At 43.0% G+C, this 26,372-nt stretch overlaps 2 protein-coding genes across 2 annotated transcripts; one reads left to right on the forward strand and one right to left on the reverse strand.

Annotated features, from left to right (window-relative positions):
• Positions 1-2,801: 2,801 nt before the first annotated feature.
• LOC125912691 (olfactory receptor 2A12-like) lies at positions 2,802-3,749 on the reverse strand. Its single transcript, XM_049617342.1, has one exon. It carries the CDS (start codon positions 3,747-3,749, stop codon positions 2,802-2,804), a length of 948 nt encoding a protein of 315 aa, XP_049473299.1.
• Positions 3,750-19,814: 16,065 nt separating this feature from the next.
• LOC125912690 (olfactory receptor 2A12-like) lies at positions 19,815-20,815 on the forward strand. The gene is given in 2 exon segments (XM_049617340.1): positions 19,815-20,776; positions 20,779-20,815. Coding segments are annotated over 2 exon segments (975 nt in total). The 5' UTR covers positions 19,815-19,833; the 3' UTR covers positions 20,811-20,815.
• The last annotated feature ends 5,557 nt before the right edge of the window (positions 20,816-26,372 follow it).

The following is a 26,372-nucleotide window of genomic DNA, read 5'->3' on the forward strand; positions in this document are numbered from 1 at the left end:
ATAAAAAGAAAAGAATACTCTTTAGCAATGAAAACAAATCAACATGATAAATGTCAAAATCTATTATTGAGTGAATACATCAAGTTACAGGAAAATATATATTGTATAATTCAATTTAAAAAATCACTACACATCCATAAAAAAGGATGAGATCTTGCCATTTGTGACAACATGGATGGACCACTTAGAAGGTATTATGCTAAGTAAAATAAGTCAGGCTGAGAAAGACAAATACCATATGATTTCATTCATACGTGGAATCTAAAACACAAAAGAATAAACATACAAAAAAAAAAAAAAAGAAGCAGTATCTGACCTATAAATACCGAGAACAAACTGATGGTCACCAGAGGGTAGGGAGGTGGGGGGGATGGGCAAAATGGACAAAAGGAAGTGGGAGATGCAGGTTTCCAGTTATGGAATGAATAAGTCATGGGAATAAAATGTATAGCATGAGAAACATAGTCAATGATATTGTAATAGTGTCCTATGGTGACAGAGGTAGCTACACTTGTGGCAAGCACAACATAATGTGTAGAGATGTTGAATCACTATGTTGTACACCTGAAACCATGTCGTGTGTCAACTATTCTAAAAAATAAAATAAAATAAAATGAGAATATGACCAAAAATAGAGTGTTAAAACCTTTTAAGAAATCATGAAAACACATAATAGTTTAATAATTGTACCATATTTCTTTAAAAATATTAATAAAAACAATTTAAAATATTTTAAACCCTAAAATATAGACATTGAGATGTTAACAGTAATTATCTCCAGGTCTAAGGAGATAAGTAGACTTCACACCCAACATAGAGCCCAACATGGGGCTTGAACTTACAACCCTGAGATCAAGACCCACACAGAGATCAAGAGTCAGACACCCACCCAGGCACCCCCCTCATTGTCTTCTTTTTGTTTGCATCTGTTTTATAAAAGTTTAAGAATAAATATTATATTACTGTTGCAATAAAGAAAACAAGCAACAAACTGAGGAAAAGATATCTTCAATGCATGTAACAACAAAGAAGCAATACCCAAAATATATAATAAACTACAAATCAAGAAAAGAAAAGGCAAACAATATCTCATATTCACTGAACATTTACAATTTGTTTCATATTCACTGAACATTTACAATTTGTTTTTCACTATGACAAGTGCTTGACATGTATTGTCTCATTTAATCCTTCCAACAAACTTCTGACGTCTATACTATTTTCTTCCTATTAACAGATGAGGAAACTGAGATTCAGAGAAGTTAGGTACCTTGCCCATCACCACTGAGTTAGTAAAGGGTAGGGCTGGGATTAGAACACAGTAGTCTGAGTCCAGAACTTACTACCCAGTACTACCAAGAATCTTATGAAAAAATGCTAAATTCATTAGCAATCAGGGAATTACAAATGAAACAAAAAAATAATTTTTACCACTTTCCATCCATGAGATAGGTAGCAAGTTTAGGATGTTTGAGATAGATAAGTAGTATCAAGTGTTGATGAGAACTGGAGGTGTGTATCCATATAATTATTTGGAAGAATAATTTAGGAGTATCTAGTAAACTTGAAATTGCTTTGATCTACAATCTATAATGCCAAGTCCATCACTATATACAAATCCTAGGAAAACAGTACTTACAATGGAGAAATGTTCAAAGAAAAATTGGAAAATAAATGTTCAACAATATAGGATTAGGTAAATAAGAAGTGTTATATTTAAATGCTCATTGCAAAGAATGAATTAGGCTTGTGTATATTGAATGGGTAGATGTCAGAAACAGGATGTTGAATTACAGTGTTTTCAGAATAATATGGATATCATGCCACCATTATAAATTTTCAAATTCATGCAAGAACAATTCTATGTGTTGCTTATGGATGCAATTGTCTGTAAGCAAAAGTTTAAAGTTTAAAACTACATGGAGTAGACCTCAGTTTAATGATAGTGGTTGACTCAGAGGAGCTGAGAATATTCAAAGGGCACTTATTTTTTTAGATTTATTTAATTATCAGAGAGAGAGAGAGAGAGAGAGAGAGAGGGAGAGAGACAGAGAGAGAATCCCAAATCCCAAGCAGGCTCCACACTCAGCACTGAACCCAACACAGGGCTTGATGCCACAAACCATGAGATCATGACCTGAGCCAAAATCAAGAGTCAGATGCTTAGCTTACCGAGCCACCCAGGCACCCCAATAAGTGTTTATTTGGGATTTGGAAAAATGGGGCCTTTGTTATTTTATTTCTATTACTTCTCTTTGTGAGTCTCTGCCTCTTTCTCTCCCTTTCTCTCTATATAGAGGTAGAAATATGCATACAGATATATAGAGGTACATATACACATGTTTTTAGTTTATGAAATACATATAGCATTTATTTTCTCAAAATAAAAGTGAGATTTAAATAGTAAAATCAGGTAAGAGTTAGTATCAGAAGCTGAGTCCAGGTCAAATCAATTATTAGCCACATTGTTACACAGATGTGTGTAAAATAGTTCTAGCTTGGAATTTATAGCTCCTAGTGCAAAAAACAATGTTAATTATTACTTGTAAGTGCATGTCAGACAGTAATGCAAGACTGTGCTTCTGTATGATCTGTCTACTCTTTACATGATTTTTATCCCAAATCCTCTACACTGTAGAAAAGCATGTGTGCATGTTAAACATTTGACTGTGATCTGATTGAACTGACAGAAACTTCCAGAGGGTGAAGAGAGAATCCAGGAAAAGCAATAAAGCGATGGCCTTGAACCATGACATAGTCATTGTTGTCCATGACTCTGGGCAACTCTGAAACATCCTGGGTCACTGAGATGCCCTTCTGTTACCAAATACATTCAGAAAGGCCCCCTTTACATCTTTGTTCCGGAGGCTGTAGATGATGGGGTTGAGGAAGGCAGAGACAACATTGTAGAACAGAGCTAGCTTCTTGTCCCGCTTTGGGTCATACCAGGAGCCAGGCCTCATGTACATTATCATGGCTGGCCCATAGAACATAATGACCACAGTAATGTGGGAGGCACATGTGGAGAAAGACTTGAGCCTCCCGTGGGATGAGTGGATTCTTAAGATGGAGGCAAAGATGCAGACATAAGAGACCAGGATGAGGGAGAATGGGACCAAGAGCAGGGTGAAACCCAAGATGAAGTCCAAATGGTCATTGAAGGATGTGTCTGCACAGGCCAACTTTAGGACGGCAGGGACCTCACAGAAGAAGTGGTTTATCTTGTGGGGGCCACAATAAGGCAGACGCATGGTGAAGACAGTGTAGATCAGGGCCCCAGCTATGCTAACGGCCCAACAGCCTGTGACCATCTTGATACAAATGGAGCGGCCCATGAGCAAGGGATAGTGAAGGGGGAAGCAAATGGCCACATACCTGTCATAGGCCATAATGGCATAGAGCACACACTCAGCAATGCCCAGGACCAAGAAGATGAACATTTGGGCTACACAAGCTCCCCAGGAGATGGTTTTCTTTGGACACACCATATTAATCAACATCTGGGGCATGGTGGTAGTGACATAGCTCATATCCACCAAGGAGAGGATGCTGAGAAAGAAATACATGGGTGTGTGGAGGTGTGAGTCCATGTAGATCAGGGTGATGATGAGTCCATTGCCCAGAAGAATGATGAGGTAGAGGAGAAGGAAGAAGGAGAACAGGGCTATTCTGACCTGTGACTCACTGGAGAAACCAAGGAGGATGAACTCAGATACAAAGCTGTGATTCTCCTTGCCGAGGCTCTGCATAGTGATCTGTCTATTAAGGAGACAAGGACTTCCCTGTTCTGTCCTTGGCCTTGGGGGAAGGAGGACAGAGTTGACAGAAGCTGAGTCATACACACATAGCACCTTGCACAGTAGCTCTCATGGATTTCATCAAACCTTTGTTGAGTTGGATACAAAGGGAAAGAAAGATGGGCAGCTCTGTCACTGGCAAGTAAGTCAGGAGATCTGGATTCATACCTGTAATATTATATAGGATGCCCGACTGCCCACCGGTCCTTCTCTGGAAACTATCCTCACCTATAGAAGGCAAGGCATTAGGTAGCCATGTTTGTAGCAGGGGACCTAGCCAATCCCTGGCCACTGCTGAATTCTATCAAGGGTGTACACCTGCCCCAGTCTGGAGGGCAATTCTCTGAGAATTCAAAATGACAACACTAGAAATCTATGTCAGTGAGCTGTGGGTGCCTGAGGTACTAACAACCAGAGTCGGTGTGGTGGTAGCCAAAGTTACAGGGGAGTCGACACTATAGAGAAAAAAAAAGTGGACATCTTGCAGAAATGATAAAGAGTAGACATGCTGGGCAGCAGAAAAGAGACCTCACAGAGAAGTGACCCCAGTCACTGAGAGCATGACTCTGGCTCCTGACTTGCTACCTCCAGTTCCCCCTTTGTTTCCTGTGCTTGGATACCTGTGGGATTTTCTGTTGAATCCTTACAATTACTACCCCATGACCACATTTTAAATTCAGCTCTTCTTGAATGTCCCAGGGTTGTCACTTACCCAGCTGTGTGACCTTGGGCAAGTACCTTCACTTCCATTGGCCTCAGTCATCCCACCTGTTAGAGATGAAACATCTGTGGTACAGAGTAATGGCAAGGAGCATATAAGATTCTGTATGTCAAGACATTTGGCAAAATATAAAACACTAGACAAGTAAAGGGGTTAGTATAAGTGGAGTGAGTCTGGAAATCAGAAGAACAAAGGGCTGGTCCTAACTCTGTCCTGGATTTGCTATGTTCATAGCCCCATTTATTTTTATTTTTATTTAGAGAGAAACAGGGGAGCAGAGAGGGAATGAGAGAGAATCTTAAGCAGGCTCCATACTCTGTGTGGAGCCTGAGGTAAGGCTCAATCCCACAACCCTGAGATCATGACCTGAGCCAAAATCAAGAGTCAGACCTCAACCGACTGAGTAACCCAGGTGTCTCAACAGCCCCCTTTTTAAGTGAAGCTGTTGGACTTGCCCACTCCAAAGGAAACTTTCAGCTCTGCTATTCTTTGATACAGAAATACCAGCCTGGAGCCCTGTGATCGCATCAGTGCCATGAACACCACAGGGAAGGTTGAGCTGGGAAGTCAGCTGAACAGGATTGTGATTGCAAGAGATTCCTTCTGGGAGTTGGAGACATGAGGCCAGAGCAGAGTACACAGAGCATAGATAGACTTCGTGTCCACAAATCTGAGTCTTGTAGCCTCTTTACCTGCTCCTAAGTCACTTAGACTCCAGAGTCCCATATTCTTCATCTGTAATACCTCCTCCATAGTGGAGGTTGTGTGAAATATACCTGGTCTATTGACAGTGCTCCACAAAAGGGAGGGATTTAGATAATGGGCAACTGAGTGGAAGGAGCAGAGAGGAGCTATCCTGGCATTTTCAAGTATCTGAGGCTTCAGAGGACAGGGCTGAAAACACAATTGTGAGGACTGATTGCTACAGGGTGCTGGTGGGAATCTGGAAGGTGGGAATGTTGTTTGAGGCTGTTTGGGCAAAAGAAGATGGTATGATGGTATGTGCAGAACTTTAGGGAATACCAGGAATTGGATGAAGAAGAAAGAGGGCTCCTATCAGGAGTGGTTGTGAAGGAGAGAGAAGGGAAGCTCAGAGTCTTAGACATTGAGGGGAAACTTCCAAGACATAAGAACTGGTCAGCAGTGCCAGGCCAACCCCAAAGCCGGATGATGAGGGCTGCAAAGGAGGAGGAGATAACATACTTCTTTCCATCTGTCCATACCCCAGACTGGGCTTTTTCAGGGGCTGCTTCCTGGTCCCCTTCCTAGTCCACCCACCAGCCACCAGTACTGTTTCATCTGTTATGCCCTTTCTCATGGTTCCTTAGCCTGGCATTTAAGGGCTCTCCCATCTGATTCTAACCAATCTTCAAGTCTGCGATTCACCAATACCTAAATGAGACTTCTGAGCCATGATATTAACAGCATGGTTACCAAAAGGATCATAGTCTGGGCAGCTGGGGGGCCCTCCTATCTGAGCTACAGATCTTCCAAGGTACCGGCTTTTTCAGTACCAGCCATACATGCCATGTGGATCTGTATCTTGCTTCCCTCAAGCTGTTTATCTGCTGGGAATGCCTTCTATAACCCTTTTTGCTTCTCCACATCCCCCCTACCTTCACAGCTCAGCCTGGGGTTTCTTCTTACTCAACTATCTAGCCTTGTAGATCTTGCATATTGTGTTCCCAGCCAGGCTGTGGGCAGAGGCTATATCTCTTCAAGATCTCTCCACAGTAGCTAGCAGGGACTGCAGACTGCTTTGGGAGCCTGTTCCAGTGCTGGGTCTCTGGCTGCATAGCCTGCCAGGTTCTAACCACTATGCCTACTGCTTCTCTCAAAGGACCCATGAAGAAATTATTACATCAAGCCCTCAGGCTAGGAAAACGCCATATTCATACCCATTCTCCTTTCTCCACCTGCCAACACTTATCTGTCCCTTCCTGGCCTCTGCTCTTTGGGTGCAGAAAAAGGAAGAGAATGCCTTGTCAGGGGCCCCAGCACACATGCTGGGCATGGGGCTGGTATGGTACTCCTGAGAGGGACTTGTGCAAGGCTAGAAAGTGCACTGGAGATCCCACTCCTGTTCAGTGAGGGCAGGCACTCCCTACACTTCTCGCCCAGTGAGCTGGACAGAGAAGACTGGGCTCCTTTGTCACTCTTGGGGGTGCCCATGGAAGGAAACCCTCCAACCCTTCCCTTAGTCCCAAGTACAAATGACCAGCACCCTGTTCTTCTGCTTGAGTAGCCTCCTTCACTCCTGTGGCCCCAACAGCCTGCTTTCTCTTGGTCTCATACAGTATAGAAGCAGTTCACTCCTTCACCTTAGCACTGTGGCCCTTCAGGGGACACCTCGTCCTCTCTTAAGTGTGCTGAATGCAGAGCAGTCCTGGAGGGAGGTGCTTCCAGCTGGCAGACACAGAGGTCCTCTTTGCATTAGCATGGGTTGGAGAGTGAATTTCTGATCCCTAGTAAGCCCTGAGGATTCTCTGTCCATGCTGGTAAATGCAGCACAGAGCCCCTGGGCTGGATAAAAGCCTCAGCCAGGGAGTTTAATGCCACAAGACACTTTGGGTGTGGCCCCTGGAGCTAGTGAGCTGGGCATCCTTCTTAAGTTTCCACTGGGGACTGAAACTTCCCCCAACTGAGACTCAGAGGAGGGAGGAGTCCTATGGCTGAGCTGCCACATCTCTGTATGACACAGTGATAGTACTCATAAGATGTGTTTGTTTCCTTCCAAAGCATGTGTGTGTGTCTTTATGTCCTCAAGCATCTTATCCACGGCCGCATGCCTAAGGCTTGGGTGTGGATAACATAAATGCTGCTAATACCTCCTAGTGTCCTTGTCACTGCCATTTATTGAACTCTACTATAATCCAATGCCACAGATCTCCTTGTTGGGTAAATGCTACCAACCCTATTACTGTAGCAATAATTGCCTACTACTGAACACTCACTTTTATCAGATGGTACACTGGGCACTACACATAATCTAACTAGTCCTCACAACAAGGTCAGTAAGCCATTTGATAGTAGGAGTATAAGAGAATTAAGTGGCTTGCTCATACCTCCTAGTAGATAAATTACATAGTCTGAATTTTAACCTAGATCTGCCAAATTCCAAATCATTCTACTGTAGCATCTCTATGACCAAGGTGAAGTTCTGGTTTACAGGGTGTGTACAGTCAGGCTGTAGAGTGTCTATAAGGCTGGATGTAGGAGCCAGGTGGTCAAAGGCCAGGACAGATGTACAGTCTTTCTCAGATCCACTTGGAAGATACTCTCCAACTAAGTTCTCTCTTGGGTCCATCTAGAATTCCAGGAGAGAAAGGCAGAAGACTGGCTTAGCCTCATTAAGTGGTGCAGGACAAGGCTCACTTGAAAGGAACATGCCTCATGGATGGGAGGCACTGACCAACTATGAGAGAGGGTGTAATCCAGCAAGGTATAATTCAAATTCTGAGGGGTGCAGCAATGAAGGTGAAGTTCAGGGCAAAGCCAAATCCAGTTTGGGCACTAGGGGACTTGAGGCCAACGGGGAATACCTTTATCTTGCTAGAAGACAGTGATGAGGAATCCAGGTCAAGTGATACTTAGAGGTCAAGGATGTCTGTCCACAGGACACTGGATGAGAACTGAGGGGCAGAACTGGATGGGGCCTGGTAACTGGGATGGGTCCCAAAAAGAGCAAGTCCCCCTAAAGGACAGGTTCTCAAGGCCAAGACCAAAGAAGTCTTGTTAATATATTTAGAGCACAAATTTGGACAAGCCAGCAGCTGAACAAAACTGGATGTTATCTCAGATCTATTGCTTGGGTTCCTAGAGATGCAGCACATTTATCCAAACGGCATGGATTTTTAGGGCCGACAAGTCTCAGTTACAGTGCTTGGCTCCATCGGTGGGGAGATAGGTCAGGCAAAGATGGGATTGGGTAGGGTGATCTCATATACTCGTTTTCACGGAACAGTTCTGGTTTATTCCTGTTGTAGATCAATTAACTCCTTTCATTATTTTAAACACTCCCTTTTACTCTCAAAATGTATCTGACTTTGGGCTTTATGTGGTCTCCTAGATTAGGGGCCTGACATGGGGCAGCCATACCCAGGGCACAGGAAGCAGATGTTGCATGGTATAGTCATAGATTTTGATGTATTTTCTCTCATGACTATTTATCCCTACATCATCCCCTTCCCCAGGCTTAGGTTCTGAAATCCCAGAAGACACAGAGCCAATGTTTGTTGTGTAACACAGGGGGAAAGAAGGCCAAACAGATTGGTGGTTGAAGGCTGTCTCTACCACTCTCTAGCCACATGGCCTTGGGAAAATCACTTCCTCTATCCGAGCCTCATTTTCATCATATTTAGAACAGAAAGCAATACTCTGAGGGTTAAGGAGGTACATGTAAGTGTGAGCACAGGTTTGGGTACACAGAAGGGGCTCAGTCAGTGGCAGATCCCATCCTGACAGCAATAAGTGAGCAGTATGAAGGGTCAGGTTAGATCTTCCCCAGCTGGGGGCCAGAACACCTGTAGTGGGGGCAGGAGCCCAGATGCCTACAAGCAGAATGGAGGCCCCTGCCCACATCACACTTCTCAAGCAAGAGGGAGGGAATGGTGCCTGTGTAGTGGTAATTTCCTTCCTCCCTAAAAGAGGATGAACCTTTGGAATCTGGGATTCTTGGGACCTGAAGCTCAACGTTCAAGAGGGGACTGCACATCCATAAATGACTAAGCAGGTAAGGGAGTTTGTCTAATGTGCCAGGCAGTGCTTTGCCAACCACTTAATGGTTGTCTCATTCAATCCTGGTTGTGGTTCAAATCCCAGTCTTCTCTCTACTAGTAACTCAGGCAAGTCATTTAACCTTTTTAAGCTTCAGTTTCTTAAACTGTAAAATTTGGATAATAATATGAACTTCACATGTTTTTTCTGAGGACTAAGTGAGATGAAGTGTTTAAGCACCTGACACCATGAACATAGCATGTGATCGAGGGATGGGAGAAGTCATTGTCATCATGATCATGATCATTACTGTTCCTCTTAAGCCAACAGCTGCAAAGTGGTCCACATGGGGCTGGAGTCCAGACCCATGCCCCTCTCGCACCTGTTCCTTCCAGTACACTTCCTGCCTCTCAACTTAGTCTCTTTTCACCTGACACTTGGCCATGATGTATTGTTGGCTTGCATTCGTTGAAATTTTGTGAAAAAATTTTGCATCTGTGTTCATGAAGGATATGGTTCTATAGTTTTCTTTTCTTGTAATATTTTTGTTTGGCTTTCATATCAGGATGATGCTGGCTTTACAGTAAGTTGGGCACTATTCCCTTCTCTTGTATTTTCTTTTTAAATTTTTTTTTTCAACGTTTATTTATTTATTTTTGGGACAGAGAGAGACAGAGCATGAACGGGGGAGGGGCAGAGAGAGAGGGAGACACAGAATCGGAAACAGGCTCCAGGCTCCGAGCCATCAGCCCAGAGCCTGACGCGGGGCTCGAACTCACAGACCGCGAGATCGTGACCTGGCTGAAGTCGGACGCTTAACCGACTGCGCCACCCAGGCGCCCCTCTTGTATTTTCTAGAAAAGTTAGTGCAGACTTGGAATTATTCTTTCCTTAAAGGATTGGTGGAATTCACAAGTGAATCCATCTAGTTCCAGAATTTTCTTTGTGAAAGGTTTTAACTCCACACTCAATGTTTAAAATGGACATGTGGTTATCAGCTTACCTACTTCTTTTCCAATGAGGTTTGGTTCATTAATGTCTTTCAACAAATCTGTCCATTTTATGTAAGTTATTGAATTTATTGGAATAAAGTTGTTCACAATGTCTACAGAATCTTTTTAATATCAATGGAGTCTGTACTGGTGTTACCTTTCTCATATATGACGTTGGAAATCTGTGTTTTATCTTCTTTTTTCTGATTAGTCTATCAGACCATTACCAATATTATTCATCTTCTCTAAAAACCAACAAACCAGCTTTTGGTTTTATTAATTTTCTTCATTGTTTTCTGTGTTCTGTTTCATGGGTTTCCTGATCTTTATTATTTCCCCTTTTTTGCTTACTTTGAGTTTAATTTGCTCTTCTTTACCTAGACGCTTAAGGTAGAAGTAGAAGTCATTGATATGAGATTTCTTAGTTTTTATGGTCATGTTATCAAGTTTACTAATCTTTGTAATCTCATCCAGTGCTTTTCTCATGTAACATATTATCGTCTTCGTCTGTAGAAGTTAGATTTATATCTTTCTCATTTCTCCTTAATATGCTCAGTCTTATAAACACATGGAATATAGATATAACTTAAAACAATTTTTAATGTGTATTGGATTTTGAGAAAGAGACAGAGTGCAAGTGGGGGAGGGACAGAGAGAGGAGGAGACACAGAATCCAAAGCAGGCTCCAGGCTCCAAGCTGTCAGCACAGAACCGGACATCAGGCTTAAACCCATGAACCATGATATCATGACCTGAGCCAAAGTCGAATGCTTAACCCACTGAGCCACCCAGGTGCCCCTAGATATAACTTTTTAATGTCCATGACTACTTATTCCATCATCGGTGTTACTCCTCAGTCGGTTTTAACTGAGTGATTTTTCTCATGGTGGTTCATATCTTCTCAGTTCATTACATTCCTGGTAACTTTTTATTGGATGCCAGACATTTTGAATCTTACCTTACTGAGTGTCAGATATTTTTGAATTCCTGATGAATATTCTCAGGCTGCTTTTCTAGAATGTAGTTACTTGTAGACAGTTTGATTCTCTTGAATTTTGGTTTCAAGTTTTGTTGGGCAAGACCAGAGCAGCACTTAGTCCAGCAAGTGAGAACAGGAAATATCTCTGGCCCTGAGAGAGCTCTGAGAATGGTTCCATCTAGCCTTTCCATTTGTCTTCCCCCTTCCCCATCCTCTGATGCTTTCTTCACACATATACACTAATCAGTGCTCATCTGAGACTTGCACAGGACCCTATGCAGACCTCCAGAGCTCTCTTTTTCCTAGTACTCTGCTCTGTGAACTCTAGCCACCTTGGCCTCCGTCTCACTCGGTTTGGACAGCTATAACTGAGTAGCATAGACTGGGTGAATTAAACAACAAACATTTATTTCTCATAGTTCTGGAGGCTCAAAGTCTGAGATCAGGGTGCTAGCATGGTCGGGTTCTTGGTGAGAGCGCTCTTGCTGGCTTATGAATAAGTCCTTTCTCCTTGTGTCCTGATATGGTGGACACAAACTATCTCCTGTCTCTTTCTCTTTTAATAGGGCATTACTCTCATCATGAGAGCTCCACCTTCATCACCTAATTACTTCCCAAAGATCCCACCTCCAGATACCATCCTATTGGGGGTTAGTATTTCAACATATGAACTTTGAGAGTACCCAAACATTCAGTCTAAAGCAGCCACCCAGACTCTCAACTCTATCTCTTCTGTCCAGGGAAACCATGAGCCTCCTCTATGTCCTCGCTTCCTGTGGCAGCCTGGTAACTTTGTGAGCAGTAAGCTGGGACAACTGCAGGGCTGGACCCATTGCTTTTCCTCTGTCAAAATCACTGTTCTTTGTTGCCTGATGTCCAATGTCTTGGAAAACATTATTTCATGTATTTTGTCTAGGTTTTTAGTTATTACAGGTGGGACAGTAATTCTGGTCTCTGTTACTTCATCTTGATTGGGAATGAAAAGTCTTAAGCTGGCGTCTCTTTTTTTTAAATTTTTTAAAAAATGTTTATTTATTTTTGAGAGAGAGAGACAGAGTGTGAGCAAGGGAGGGACAGTGAGAGAGGGAGATACAGAATCCAAAGCAGGCTCCAAGCACCAAGCTGTCAGCCCAGAGCTTGACATGGGATTCAAACTTGCAGACCATTAGATCATGACCTGAGCCAAAGTCAGACACTTAACCAACTGAGCCACCCAGGTGCCCCTAAACTAGTGTCTTTCTACTTTGTAACTAACTCAACTCAACAAATTTCTTGTGCCAGGAAACCAATATATTATGGTGATATACAGTTTGGTATCATCTATAATAGAAAAAAAATAGGACTAAAACTACATATCCAACAATAGGTGAATAATTCCTTGACAATAATGGTTACAAAGAATATATGGGTAGATGGTAAAAGGGTTAGCAAATAATACTAAGTTTTTTAAAAGATAGATACTTAATCCATTAGGATTTGCATACAAACCCCAGAAACCCCAACTTACAGTGGTTTAGACATATAGGAATTTTTTTTCTTCACCGAACAAGAAGTCTTGAGGCAAGACATTACTCATATTAGTTCACAGCTGGATAGTGTTAGTGGGAGAACCCATGTGATTCTCTGAGCCTTTTCCTTACAGTCTCAAGATGACTTGCCCAGTTGCAGACATGGCATTTGTATTCATGGCGATAGGAAGGGAGTTTTAGGGGGAGGGGTTGTATCACTGTCATTCTATCCCTTTTGTTAGGAAAAGAAATTTTTTCACAATAACTCCTCAGCTGAGTTTCCCTTGTGTTGCACTGGACAGGACCAAATTATGTGACTGCACCTCACTAAAAGGGATTCTGGGAAAGGAAGAAATAGCACTGTCATTTGGGCTTGGACCATTCATGAGGTATTGACTGCCTCAAACAATCATTGGCAGCAAGAATGTGGTTCTGAGAGCGAAGAAGGGGGAATTGGAGAGTCAACCAAGTAGCATCTGTCACAATAAAATTGTATGTAAAGTGTGATATGAATGAGATAAGAAAAAAGAAGACACTATCATTTACACACAGAATAAATTAGAGAGAAACATCTAGAAGCCATTAGTGACATCGAAGGAACTGAATGGTAATTATTTTCTTCTTTCTACCTTTCTATGTCTATGAAATTTCTCTGATGAACATGGGTTACTTTTGTAATTCAGAAAACAGAGAAGACTCTGTCAGGGATTGTTCCAGATATAAAGGAATCCACAGTAGAATGGCCTCTTGACTGAGAACAGGAATCACTATTTCCCACTCAGCTTCTACCACCTTGTAGCTCAGAATCTGACTGTGGAAGTCTCAGAATCTGGACTCCTGGAAAGCCTGGGGCCCAAACTGGGGGAATCAGAAAAGCTTAGGGCAGACTCTATCCCCAGACGAGAGACTTGGGTGGTCCTGGCTTGTGATCCTCCCCCACCCCCAAGCAGTGTATGGTAGAGACACTTTACGATATGGCAGACCTAGATTGGGATCCCGCTGCCTCCAACTCATCCAATGCCTTGGGTAAGTCATTTCTCTTCTCTGAACTTCAGTGCCCTTGTCGATACAGTGGAAATAACTTGCTTCTTGGAGAATTACATGAAACAATGCCTGTGAAATACTGGGCACACAGGAGGTATTTAATAAATGCTGGCCCCTTTCCCCTTTTCTTTCCCTAGCCCCAGGAGAATGTATGCCTAGCAGAAGCCCCTGCAGAGCCTGCGACCCTCAAAAGTGCTGCTCTGGGGTCTAGCGTTCATTAGCCAACCACCTCCCACTGCACATGAGACTGCCCTTCCCCCCTGAGATGCCTCAGCACTTCCTGCCTCTGGTCTGCCTTGTGCCTGATCACAATACTGGGACCAGCACTGGTTAGGAACACAGCCTGTGTGGTCAGACAAAACTGCGCTCAGTGTCCCAGCTCCACACAGGCTCCTTAATGCTCTGAGTCTCCATTTCTGTATTTGTAAAATGGTGATAATCATGCTGCAAAGGTATCAAATGGCTGGTCCATAATGACTACACAAACCCATACCCAAACAAAACCCAATAGCAGGTATTATTATGATTCAGGGAACACAGCTACATTCTACAGAGAGGAAGCAAGGGCTCTGGAAAGCTAAATGGCTTGTCCAGGTCACAGTGACTAAGTCTGTCTGACTGCAAATCCCTGGGTCTTCTGTGCACCAGTTGCTTCCCCAGAGGTTGTTCATTGGAGCCCTTAGGTGCTGAGCAGAAGGGTGGGGCCTTCCCTGTGCTGTGAGTGTGAAGCATCTGCTGGGAGTGCCTCCCCACATTAGAGATGCTGGGTATGACAGGGTTCCAGCTTGGGGAAAATGGGCTGATCAGAGCATGAGGGCTTATCAAGAGCAAGGAAGGCAATGCAGACAGCCCCACGTACCCTCACAAGGAAAAGTAGGGCAGGTAAGGGCTAGCACATTGTAACACAAACGGGGGATTCTGGAGGAGAGAGGAGGCTGTGGTGAGAGGCAGGAGGGTGGAGGGGCAAAGAGGTATTTAAGAGAACACAACACTGATATCAGAAGTACTTGCTTTTAGTTCAGTACAAGGATTTCCTGAAGGGCAGTCAAGGCTACGTAAGCTTCCTTGAAAGGTAGTGAGCCTCCTGTCCTTGGGAGATTATGAACAGGAGATGGAGCATCCTTTGCCAGGGAGGCTGCAGAGAAAATGTGTGTCCTGGCAGGGATTAAATTCTCCAAGATTGCCTCCAGTCCCAAGGTCTGGTGAATGTCTGAAGTTGTCCAGAGTAGATCTGTGGGGTGTTGTTGAGGGCTCAGGGAGGGACTGGCAATCCAGAGCATATGATAGCAAGACCCAGAGCCTGCTTGCTCTGGACTCCTGCCCAACCCCACCTTCAGGCACCTGTTGAGCTGGGACTGGGATTGCCCTCCCTGGCTGGGAGGGCAAGACCAGGCTTGGGAGTGCCATGGGCTGGGGCAGGGTCTTACTCTGAAGGCGGCATCTGCCAGCAGTGCTTGGGGAGGCTGTATGTTTCTGGCTTCCATGCTCAGTGTGCTCTGGCAAGAGGGGTAAGTGAAGGTGGAAGCCTCCTGGCACAGCTGCCAGGGACCCCTGAGGGCCAACACCTGCTCCCTGAGGCCAGGCTCCAGGTTCCTCTCTGACCTGAAGATTCTGTCTTCACTTTCCATCCCTTTCCAGTCTAGTGATACTCTTTCCTGCCACTGTGGTCCTCTGTCTCCTTGTCTGTCCATCTGTGTACACTGATTCTTCCTGATTTGCTTCTACGTCTCTGTTATGCCCAGTCTGGGTCTCTGGTCTATGCCCTCATCCATTCTTGCTGCCCTTAGATAAGGAGCTGCCACTTCAGACCCCTACTCACACCTGCTCTGTCTTCAGTCTCTCAGGATTCTCTGGATCCCACCAGACTCCCATGGCTCATCCCACCCATCCCCTGGTGCAGCAGACTCCAGGCCCTCAGAGAAGGCCCTGATTACCCTCATACCCCCACAGCAATGTTCTCTCCTCTTTCCATACAGCATGGAGGCTTCTGGAGGCTACTTGATGCAGTAGAAGGAGGACATGTGGGGAAGGGCCAGCTCTGGCATCATCTGCCTGTCTGCTGACCTCTCATCAGGGTGCTCATTCTCCTCCTAAAGCTCATTGGGAGGACAGAGACCATGGGAAGGAGAACAGAGGGGATGCATGGGCTCAGGCAGGGTCACTATATGGCTGTGTCACCGTGAGCAGAGCAGGCAGCAACATCCTTAGGAGCATGGCTGGCATTGTTGCCTCCCTGCATCTGCTTGCCCTCAAGGGCTGTCTGCCCCAGCTTCACTCACCCTGCTTTCTGGCCATGGTTTCTGCTCTTCCTGTCCCCTTTCCTTTCAGCTTCCACCATGGAGGAGGCAGGAAATGAGAAAGCAAGTGAGAAAATAATTGGTGAGGAGAAAACAGGAGAATCTGTTTCCAGGTGGGTCAGTCCAACTACATTCTTGCCAGAAATGCTCACAGAGGCAGTTATGAGCCCAAGTTATGAACCCAGGCTCTGGAGTCGGCCGAAGCTGTGACTCTGGGCAAGTTGTTTCTCCACTCTCCTCACCTGTAAAATGGGCACAGCAATAGCACCCACTCGCAGGGTGGCTTTTCCTGTTTCCTACAGCAGGTGTCTGTTCTGATCAGAGGGTGCCAATATTTATTATTAAATCTTTCAGCTATCACCCCAGCTACAATGCATGTAAAACATGTATTACAGCGTGTGGCACACAGTGAGTTGCTCAAACAATAACAACACTAATATTTTATTATATTAAATTATTATTCATTATTACATAGTTTTGTACATGTATACATATATGACATAATATATATTATTAGTTATTACATTAGTTATTAAATTATATTATTTAAAATAATATTATGGTTTTTATTATTTATTAAGATAAGAGTTGAAAGAAACAATAGAGGTTCATAACACTTGGTGCAAGCTTTCCCAATCTTTTTCCCTCAACCTACTTGTGCCCTGATTTTTCCCAAGGAGATTCGTGAACTCCGGACACAGGTAATTTTCTTCAGATCTCTGATAAACTGGAAAGAAAAGTGTAGGGAGAGAGGCAATGCCTGTAATCTCTTCTTCTCTTTTTTATTTTTCTGCTTCCCAAGGTCTCTCGGTCTGTAGATCATTCAGCAAGCAATTATTAGGTCTTACTATGCTGGGCTCAATATTAAGTAATGAGATTACAGCGGAAAACCGGAACATTGTGCATTGAGGTTGAGCTGCTCATGGGGCTGTGTCTGACCTGCAGAATTTCCCAGTTTGCTTCAGCTCACGTTGAACTAGCATAGAGTCCAAGGTGACCTGCTGGGTTCCAGGAGTTACTCTGTGACAAGCTCCTACTATGACCTGCGATTTATCTCCTTCCTAGGTCTGTTCTCTGCACATGGCATCTTGGGCCACGGGGATGCTTTCTGTGTCAACCCCTGCAGTGGCCAAAGAGCCCTTCAAAGTGTCAGCCCAGCAACTGCCTTGGAGCCTGGTGATCAAAACAAAGTCTGACTTTGAGGAGTGAAGCCAGGGTATTTGTCTAACTATCTTAGACTTTTCCCAGTAGACAAAGGAGCCACTGAAGGATGGAAGAAGTGACCGAGTCAGAGTTTTGTTTTAGAAAGAATGCTCTGAGGGCTAGGGTAGGGTATGGGCTGGGCAAGTACCCAGCTGGAGGACAGAGATGAAATCAGGTGAGAGACAGGTGCCAGTGTCTGAACCAGACAGTGGCAATGGGGTAGGAGAGGGTTGGGTAGATGTGAGAGGCATCTTGGAGGTGACAACAATAGAACCTGGAATCAGAAAGGATGTAGGGGGATGGCAAGGGAGCTGAGGAGATTTCCTGAGGTTTCTGACTGGCATGACTTCGTTCACCTTAAAAATGCCATCACTGTGTGTGTGTGTGTGTGTGTGTGTGTGTACGCACTCATGCATGCACACATCTATACCCATACATCATAACATTAAATTAAGCCCAGCACAAGATTCTCTGCCTTTTGTTTTGCCTTTCCCCCTAAGAATCAAAAACAGAAAACATTTGAGTAAATTGAGGACTCAGATTAGTTTGCTTCTGATTAGCTATGGTTTTGCTACACATAGGAAACCTGATCACTGCTGCAGAATGAGTGATACTCCATTTTCCCCATATATTCCCTCTCTGAGCCTCAGTTTCTCATTTGTGAAGTGGAGATAATGACGTCTATCCTATACATCTCACAGAGTCATCATGAGGCTCAAAGAGGGAGTGAATGTCAAGATATATTGTCAGCTACAGCTCAAAATCCAAATTCTATATTTTTGACCCAAATAGTGGAACAGAGGCCAGGCTCAGGCTCATCACGATAGATAATAATGTCTGCCTTTGTTCTTCCTCACATGGGGCTTCTGGTTATAATCACTGAGAGTCAGGCAATTTTTCTTCCCAGGAAAAAAATGTTTTGCCCTCAAGACAGTCAGGGGAAGAATGATGGGGAACCAGGGGTTCAGGGAGCCTGCATTTCTGACCCAAGATCCTGGTTATGGGACAGTATCCTTGGGCACACTTTGCTGGTTTATAGACAGCTCATTCCAGTTGCCCTCAGCCTCCCTGCATGGATCAACCAGATTAAACACTCTTTAACATAAGACTATTAAAGAGTCAGTCCATTCATCAACTGTGTGCAAAAAATTAGAAGTAGAAATGGCAGCACATTTTCCCACCATTGGTCCCAAGGTAGAATATTCCCATCTTGGGTCCTTAGGAAACTTCCTCTCAGGAAGAATTTGGCTTGCAAGATAGGTATTTTTTTTCCTGTTTTACAGTGAGGAAACTGAGGCTTAGGAAACAAACTAGCAGCCCAATGTCACATAGCAAGTAAAGCCAGAGCTAAGATTCAAGCAGAGCCCACTGTCTCTACCTTATTCCTTTTTTCCCTGGGGAAAGAATGTGACTTACAAAGACTCTTTCATGAAAGGTAGAAATTTAATAAAAATAGGCATTTTCCAGCTATCTGACAGCTATTGAATAATGTCTGTGAAGACTCTGGAAAAGTGCTTAGCATATAGGAGGTCCAAAGTGTGTGCAGTCCTTCGGTCAAAGTCAAGAAACCATCTGATGTATTGAATGTATAGCAGGCTCTTGTACAGACTTATTCATGGTGCTCCAAAGGAGAATAAGAAGATTAGAGAACAAGTAGGGTTGGTTGGATAAATTGGTGCCAGGAAAGGGAAACACTGACACCATGAAGATTACTCCTGTTCCTAAGAACCAATGATACACATGACATCACTTTGGTGAGGCTGTCCTTTCCCTGTTCTCTGTGAAGAAGCTGAGGCTCAGGGAAGTTAAGTTGAGAAAGAGCTGAGAGTGAGTAAGAAGCTAAAAGAAAGAATGGGATACTGGCTGTTGTGGGGAGAAGTGACAGAAGGTGAGCATCTGGGACAGTGAAAATTGACTGTAAGCTTCAATTTTGGTGGGGTACTTCTCAGGAAATTTGCTTGCATAGCTCCAACCTGAATCTCAGTCCTGTGTGTGGAGAACCATCCAGGAATGCAGTTAACATTCACCATGCACCTACCCCATGGTAGGCCTTTCGTGTGGTGCTTTTCATGACAAAATATCACTCCTTGGTATCATATATCATGGATATCATATTCTTGCAGCAAACTTGTAGCAAGGAGACAACTACTCTCTAATTTTGTACTTGAGGAAGTAGTCTCAAGGGGGCAAGGGTGTCGGGTAAAGGACTTGCTCAAGGCCATTCACTCAGTCAACTATAGAGCCAGGACTTAGAACTCAGTGAGCCTTCTAACATACCATGGCCTGGGAAGGGGCCAGTGGGTAGTCAGAGAGATGGCCCAGCTCAGGCCAAACTGAAGGTAAAATTAAAGTGGAAAATAAATTAATGTCTTCAGTAGGACATCTTCTTCTTCATAGGTCTCCTGAGAGTAGTGGCAGTGGCCCAAGAGCAGGTAAAATAGACAGTCATGGTGTCTAATCATAACTGGACACTGACCACTACTACCACAACCCCATCAGTAACTCTCACCTTGGTGCATAGCTTAGCTAGTTCTCTGTCTGAATTGGTTCCTTTCTTTTTCATTTAGAAGTAGAACATGATGCAGGAGACTAACCAGTCCTTTGTGGCTGAATTCATCCTTCTGGGCTTCTCCTTCAACCCCAGCACCACTCCTCTGCTCTTCTCAGCCTTCCTGATGACCTACCTGCTGATTATTCTGGGAAATGGCTTAATCACCATCCTCATCTGCCTGGATTCACACCTCCACACACCCATGTACTTCTTTATTGGCATCCTTTCCATATTAGATGTGGGCTATACCACTACAACTGTGCCTCAGATGTTGGCACATCTAGCCAGCCAGAAGAAGACCATCTCTTTTGCCAGCTGTGTGGCCCAAATGTACATTTTCTTGGTGCTAGGCATCATGGAGTCGTGGCTCTTTGCCATGATGTCTATAGACAGGTACGTGGCCATCTGCCACCCACTCAGGTACAAGGTCATCATGAGCCCATGGTTATGTGGAGTAATGGTCATTTTCTGTGGACTCTGGGGTGTCATTTCTGCTCTTGTCTACACTGTTTTTGCCATGCGTCTGCCATACTGTGGCTCCAACAAGATCAACCACTTCTTCTGTGAAGTTCCTGCAGTCTTAAAGCTGGCTTGCGCAGACACCTCAGTCAATGACTGGGTAGACTTCATTCTTGGCTTTACTGTCATCCTGGTCCCACTCTCCCTCATTCTTGTCATTTATGTCAATATCTTCATTGCCATCTTGAGGATCCGTTCAGCCCAGGGGCGACTGAAGGCCTTCTCCACTTGTGCCTCCCACATCACTGTGGTCACTATGTTCTGTGTGCCAGCCATGGTCACGTACATGAAGCCTGGCTCTGAGGCTTCCCTGGAAGAGGACAAGAAGTTGGCCCTGTTCTACAATGTTATCTCTGCTTTCCTCAACCCCATCATCTACAGCCTCCGGAACAAGGACATACAGAGGGCTTTCCTCAAGGTGACAGGCTGGGGCAGGGCCTTCCAGGGAAGGACAGCTGGGGAACAGAGAAGCAAGACTCATGATGCACAGTCAATGCCCTAAACATTCATTTGCATGACCCAGCAACACCAGGACACACACAGCCCTGGCCCCAAATCTCAACTCTCTACAGCTGGTGGCAGACAGCCCATGATTTAACTGACAGACTAGTCACTATGACGTATCTTCCAGATACATCAGTCTTTCAGCTTCCTTTTGTTTTAAAGTCTCAACAGGTAACAAAAGAAGGGGCATCCTAAGCCATTAAGTCTATTATCAAGACAAAAGGAATAAGCTTTGGGGTATGCCCTGTGGCTGAATCTTGAGAAAGTTTCATTACCCTACAGGAACTGCACACAAGGTGTTAGGTTAGCTGGAGGGAAGGGCAAAGGCACTGACATTGGAGGATTCCTGGACCTGGAAGGAAGAATAAAGTAAATGTCATTGCAGTGACTTGGGGGTGTGGTGTACTTGTTTTGGACATGCAGATTGGAAACAAGCTGGGATCCCTGGAGGCTAACTGCATTTGGTCCCAATGACCTCCCCGAGACTTATTTCAGGTCTCTCTGTTCCTCCTTCCCTCCTTACAAGTCAACTGGACTTCTGTCTTTGCCATTTCAGGGCTCCACATATGCTCTTTTTTCTTTCCTCACCCTTAACTCCACCCTACCTCCATCCTATCCCGTTATGCTATTATCTCCTGTTCATCCATCAGATCTTGGCTTAAACTGTGGCTCCTCAAAGAAGTCTTTTACTGAGCTCCCAGAGTGAGCGTTCCAAAGCACCCAGTACCTCTCTTTCATAACAAAGGCATGCGGTTCAACTTATGAATTCTCTGCCGGATAGCAACTTCCATGAGGCAGGACCATGAGTATTCAGTTGATCCCTAGGATCTAGTGCCATGCTACCCACATACTGGCCTTCAACAGGTATTTTATGAATGAAGGAATAGACACTTCACAGGAAAAGCCAGAGAGGGAAGACAAAACCAGTAAGTGATAGAGTTACTGAATTAGGACTAGCAAAATGTAGGAAATAGTGGCAGGTACAAAAAGGAGAGGATATAAAAAGGAGTAATGTTGTTCAGCTACAATCATATGGAAAAAAGTTTGCTTTCATTATTAATAAACATGGATTGAATAAGTGGGATATCATTTTCCACCTATCAAACTAGCAAAATAAGAAAAATGGTGATACTCAATTCTGGGAAGGACACCCACACTCATTGCTGAAAAGATTATCCTTGGTTCTACCCTTCTAGAGCAGTGCCTTCCACATAGTAGGTACTCAATAAATCTGTTATATGGAGAGTATAATACTAATAATCATGCCTCTATGCATTAAACATTTATGTACCAATACAGTTGTGAAAAATTTATATATAAATTAATTCATTTAATAAAAATATATATCATGAACCTTTACAATATTTATATGCTTGAGTCCAGAAATTTCACTTCTAGGACTTTGTCCTAAGAACAAAATCAGAAATGCAGACCAAGTTGGATCTAAAAATATGTTCATCAGAGAGCTATTGGACACAACCATAAATACAACATATCAACTCGACTACATGCTATTCAATCGATACCATATATCATGTTTTGAAGCAATATTTAGTTACATTGAAAAGTGTGATATAATGTTAGGTAGAAAAAAGTCAAGTTATAAAGTTATGTATATAAGGTTAATTCAACTTTTATAAAATACTCCTACATTTGTTTATAAAACCCTGAATGGATATATGTTAACATGTTAACACAAGATATCCCCAGGTAGTAAGACAGTAAGTGATTTTTATTTTATTTCTTGCTTTCTCTACTTTATAAACTTTCTACAATCAGTATATATTATCTTTATAGGGGAAAGAAATTAAGATGACTTGAGAAATACTTATCCTGTCAGAGAAAAGAAAGTTAGTTATGACACTGGCACCATTCATTCATTCATTCATCAAGCGTTCATTGATGCTTACTATCTGGCAAGCCCAGTGCTGGGCCCTGTGGGTGCAGACATGATAATCTAAGTCCCAGTCTAGTGGTGAGAGACAAGTATAAGACAAGGATGCCATAAGGTACTAACTGTGATGTTCCAAGCTCTGAGGAAGTGATGAGGCCATATTTTTGCTGGGTGCTAGAAGCATGAGTAGAAGCTTGATAAATGGAGAAGAGAGCAGAGAGCAGGGGCAGGGGATCCCAGACAGAGGACACAAGGTATTGAAAGCCTAGAGACATGGGATTATGAAGAATGGGCAAGATGGCTGGGACCCAGACCCAGGCAGGGGAGAGAAGATATGACAGATAGGGCCTGGCATGCTATGGTAAAGAGCTTCAAGTTTCCCTTCTAGACAAGTATTTACCAAGGACTGTTACCTGGAACTTTGGTCCTGTGAAACATTCTGTGAGGAAAAGATTTCTTGTCCAAATAACCTCAGAGACACTGATCTCCTCTTCATGCTTCTCAGTGCACAATATAGGATGTTAGACTCTGAGAAGACCAATGGATAGATAGACGAACAACTAAAAACAAGGAAAACACCTATGCTAATTCCACTTAACACAATATTTACCAAACTTGTTGGATCACAGAGCTTTTTCCTCTTGGAACATTTATTAGTCAAAGAAACTAGAATTTTCTAAAAGTGTACTTTAAGAAGTGCTATTGGGGGCACCTGGGTGGCTCAGTCGGTTGAGCATCCAACTTTGGTTCAGGTCATGATCTCGCAGTTTGTGGGTTCGAGCCCTGTGTCGGGCTCTGTGCTGACAGCTCAGATCCTGAAGCCTGCTTCAGATTCTATCTCCCTCTCTCTCTGCCCATCCCCCACTCACACTGTCTCTATCTCCTTCAAAAATAAATAAACATTAAAAAATTTTTTTAAATAAAAAAAAGAAGTGCTATTGTATGCATGGATGTATTTGAGGGTGGAAATACAGAAAAATATAAAGCCACTAAAGTATACTTCCAATGTCACCCCTCAGACTTAACTTTCTTAATATCTTTGTGTATTGCTTTATGTCTCCATGCACCATTTGTCACAGTTGAGATCACATGTAAATATTATTCTATAGCTTTCCATCATGGCCTCTGTGTCTCACACATGTATTTTCCGTAATTTTATTTCATCATGCTTCAGTTTCTGTATTTTCTTTTGACTTGCTTTCCAGTTTACTAGTTTTTCTATTCATCTGGGTCTAGTGTGCTGTGAAACCTAGAAATGTATTTTTAATAACAATTACATTTTTAACTCTAAAATCTTAATTTTAGGGGGTGCCTGGGTGTCTCAGTCGGTTAAGTGTCCAACTCTTGATTTCAGAGATCAAGCCCCATGTGGATCCTGCTTAACATTTTCTGTCTCCTTCTTTCTCTGCCCCTCCTCTGCTCACACTCTCTCCCACTCTCTCTCTCAAAAATAAATAAATAAACATTTAATGGGAATTCAAGCTGGTGCAGCCACTCTGGAAAACAGTATGGAGGTTCCTCAAAAAACTAAAAATAGAACTACCTTACCACCAGCAATTGCACTACTAGGCATTTATCCAAGGGATACAAGTGTGCTGTTTCGAAGGGACCATGAACCCCCATGTTTATTAGCAGCACTATCAACAATAGCCAGAGTATGGAAAGAGCCCAAATGTCCATCAATGGATGAATGGATAAAGAAGATGTGATATATATATATATATATATATACACACACACACACACACACACACACACACACACACACACACAATGGAGTATTACTCGGCAATCAAAAAGAATGAAATCTTGCCATTTGCAACTATGTGGCTGGAACTTGAAGGTATTATGCTAAGTGAAATTAGTCAGAGAAAGACAAAAATCATATGACTTCACTCATATGAGGACTTTAAGAGACAAAACAGATGAACATAAGGGAAGAGAAACAAAAATAATATAAAAACAGGGAGGGAGACAAAACAGAAGAGACTCATAAATATGGAGAACAAACTGAGGGTTACTGGAGGGGGTGTGGGAGGGGGGATGGGCTAAATGGGTAAGGGGCACTAAGGAATCTACTCCTGAAATCATTGTTGCACTATATGCTAACTAATTTGGATATAAATTTTAAAAAATAAAAAACAAAATTAAAAAAATTAGGAAAAAATAATAAACATTTAAAATATATAATATTTAAATTTTTATTTTTATTCTTTTTTAGTTTCCAAGTCTCTGTCAAAATTTCCCACCTTATTATTTAATCAGTTATTTTAAAGTTCATGGCTGATATACTCCACTATCTAGATGTCCTATAGGTCCATTTCTTATTGCCTCTGTTTTTCTCTCAATTTTGAGTGAGTTCTTATCTTTTTGTGTGCTTGGTAATTTTTTGTTGAATTGTAGACACTAAGTATAAAAAAGACTTGTAGAAATCATTTGAGGCTCTGGATGAGGCTGTATCCCTTCAGAGTACATGTACTTGTGCTGTGACAGGCAGTCTGAGCAGTGGAAAATCTCCATTGGTTATTCAGGGGCTGAGCTGACTCAAAGCTGAGCTTCAGTGTTTGTATTTATTGGTATATTTCTGGTGGACTTTACTTATACTCCCCTGGGAGTCCCAACTAAAAGCGTCTGATGTTTGCCAGGGCCAGCCTCCTTAGACCCCCTTAAGTCCAATTTTTGTCCTTTCATTGCCTGAGCTCAGCTTCTCTGTTTGTCCTCCTTTTCTCACAGAATATCATGAGTGTTCCCTTATGACATGAAGATGTTAGCATTAGAGGGGATGACTAACCATCCTCCTATTTTTACTGTATTTTTCTAAGCAGGGATATAACGATCATCTCTGTACATACATCCTTAGCTGTATTTTTAATTTTTATTTTTTCAGTGAGTATCTTAGTTTGGACTGGAATAGGTTTCCACTTGTGTTTTCTCCTAGGAGTTTTATGGTTTCAGGTCTTATGTTCAAATCTTTGATCCATTTTGAGCCTTTTCATTTTTTAATGTTTTTAAAAGCTTTTATTTACATTCCAGTTAGTTGGGGTGCTTGCACGGCTTAGTTGGTTGAGTGTCTGACTCTTGATTTCAGCTCAGGTCAGGATCCCAGGGTTGTGGGATTGAGCCCCAAGTTGGGCTCCCTGCTAGCATGGATTCTGCTTAAGTTTCTGCTCTCTTTCTCTCTTCCTCTGCCTCTCTCCCCCTCTCATGCTTTCTCTAAAAAATAAAATAGATAAATAAAAAATAAATTCCAGTTTTTAACATACAATGTAATATTAGTTTCAGGTGCACAATAGTGATTCAACACTTCCAAACAACACCTGGTGCTCATCACAAGTACACTCTTTAATCCCCATCATTTACTTCCCCTGTCCTCTGCCCACCTCCCCTCTGATAACCATTAGTTTGTTCTTTACAATTAACAGTCTGTTTCTTAGTTTGTCTCACTTTTTTCCCCCTTCGTAGTATTTTTGATAAGTGGAAGTGTTTAATTTTGGTGAAATACAGTTTATTAATTTTTACTTTGTGGGAAAGTTTTTTTGTTTTAATTTTTTTTTTAAGACAGAGTGTGTGTATGTGTGAGCAGAGGAAAGAGGCAGAGGGAGAGAGAGAGAGAGAGAGAGAGAGAGAGAGAGAGAGAGAGAGAGAGA

The sequence above is a fragment of the Panthera uncia genome (assembly GCF_023721935.1).
Source record: "Panthera uncia isolate 11264 chromosome C1 unlocalized genomic scaffold, Puncia_PCG_1.0 HiC_scaffold_4, whole genome shotgun sequence".
Lineage (NCBI taxonomy): Eukaryota > Metazoa > Chordata > Mammalia > Carnivora > Felidae > Panthera > Panthera uncia.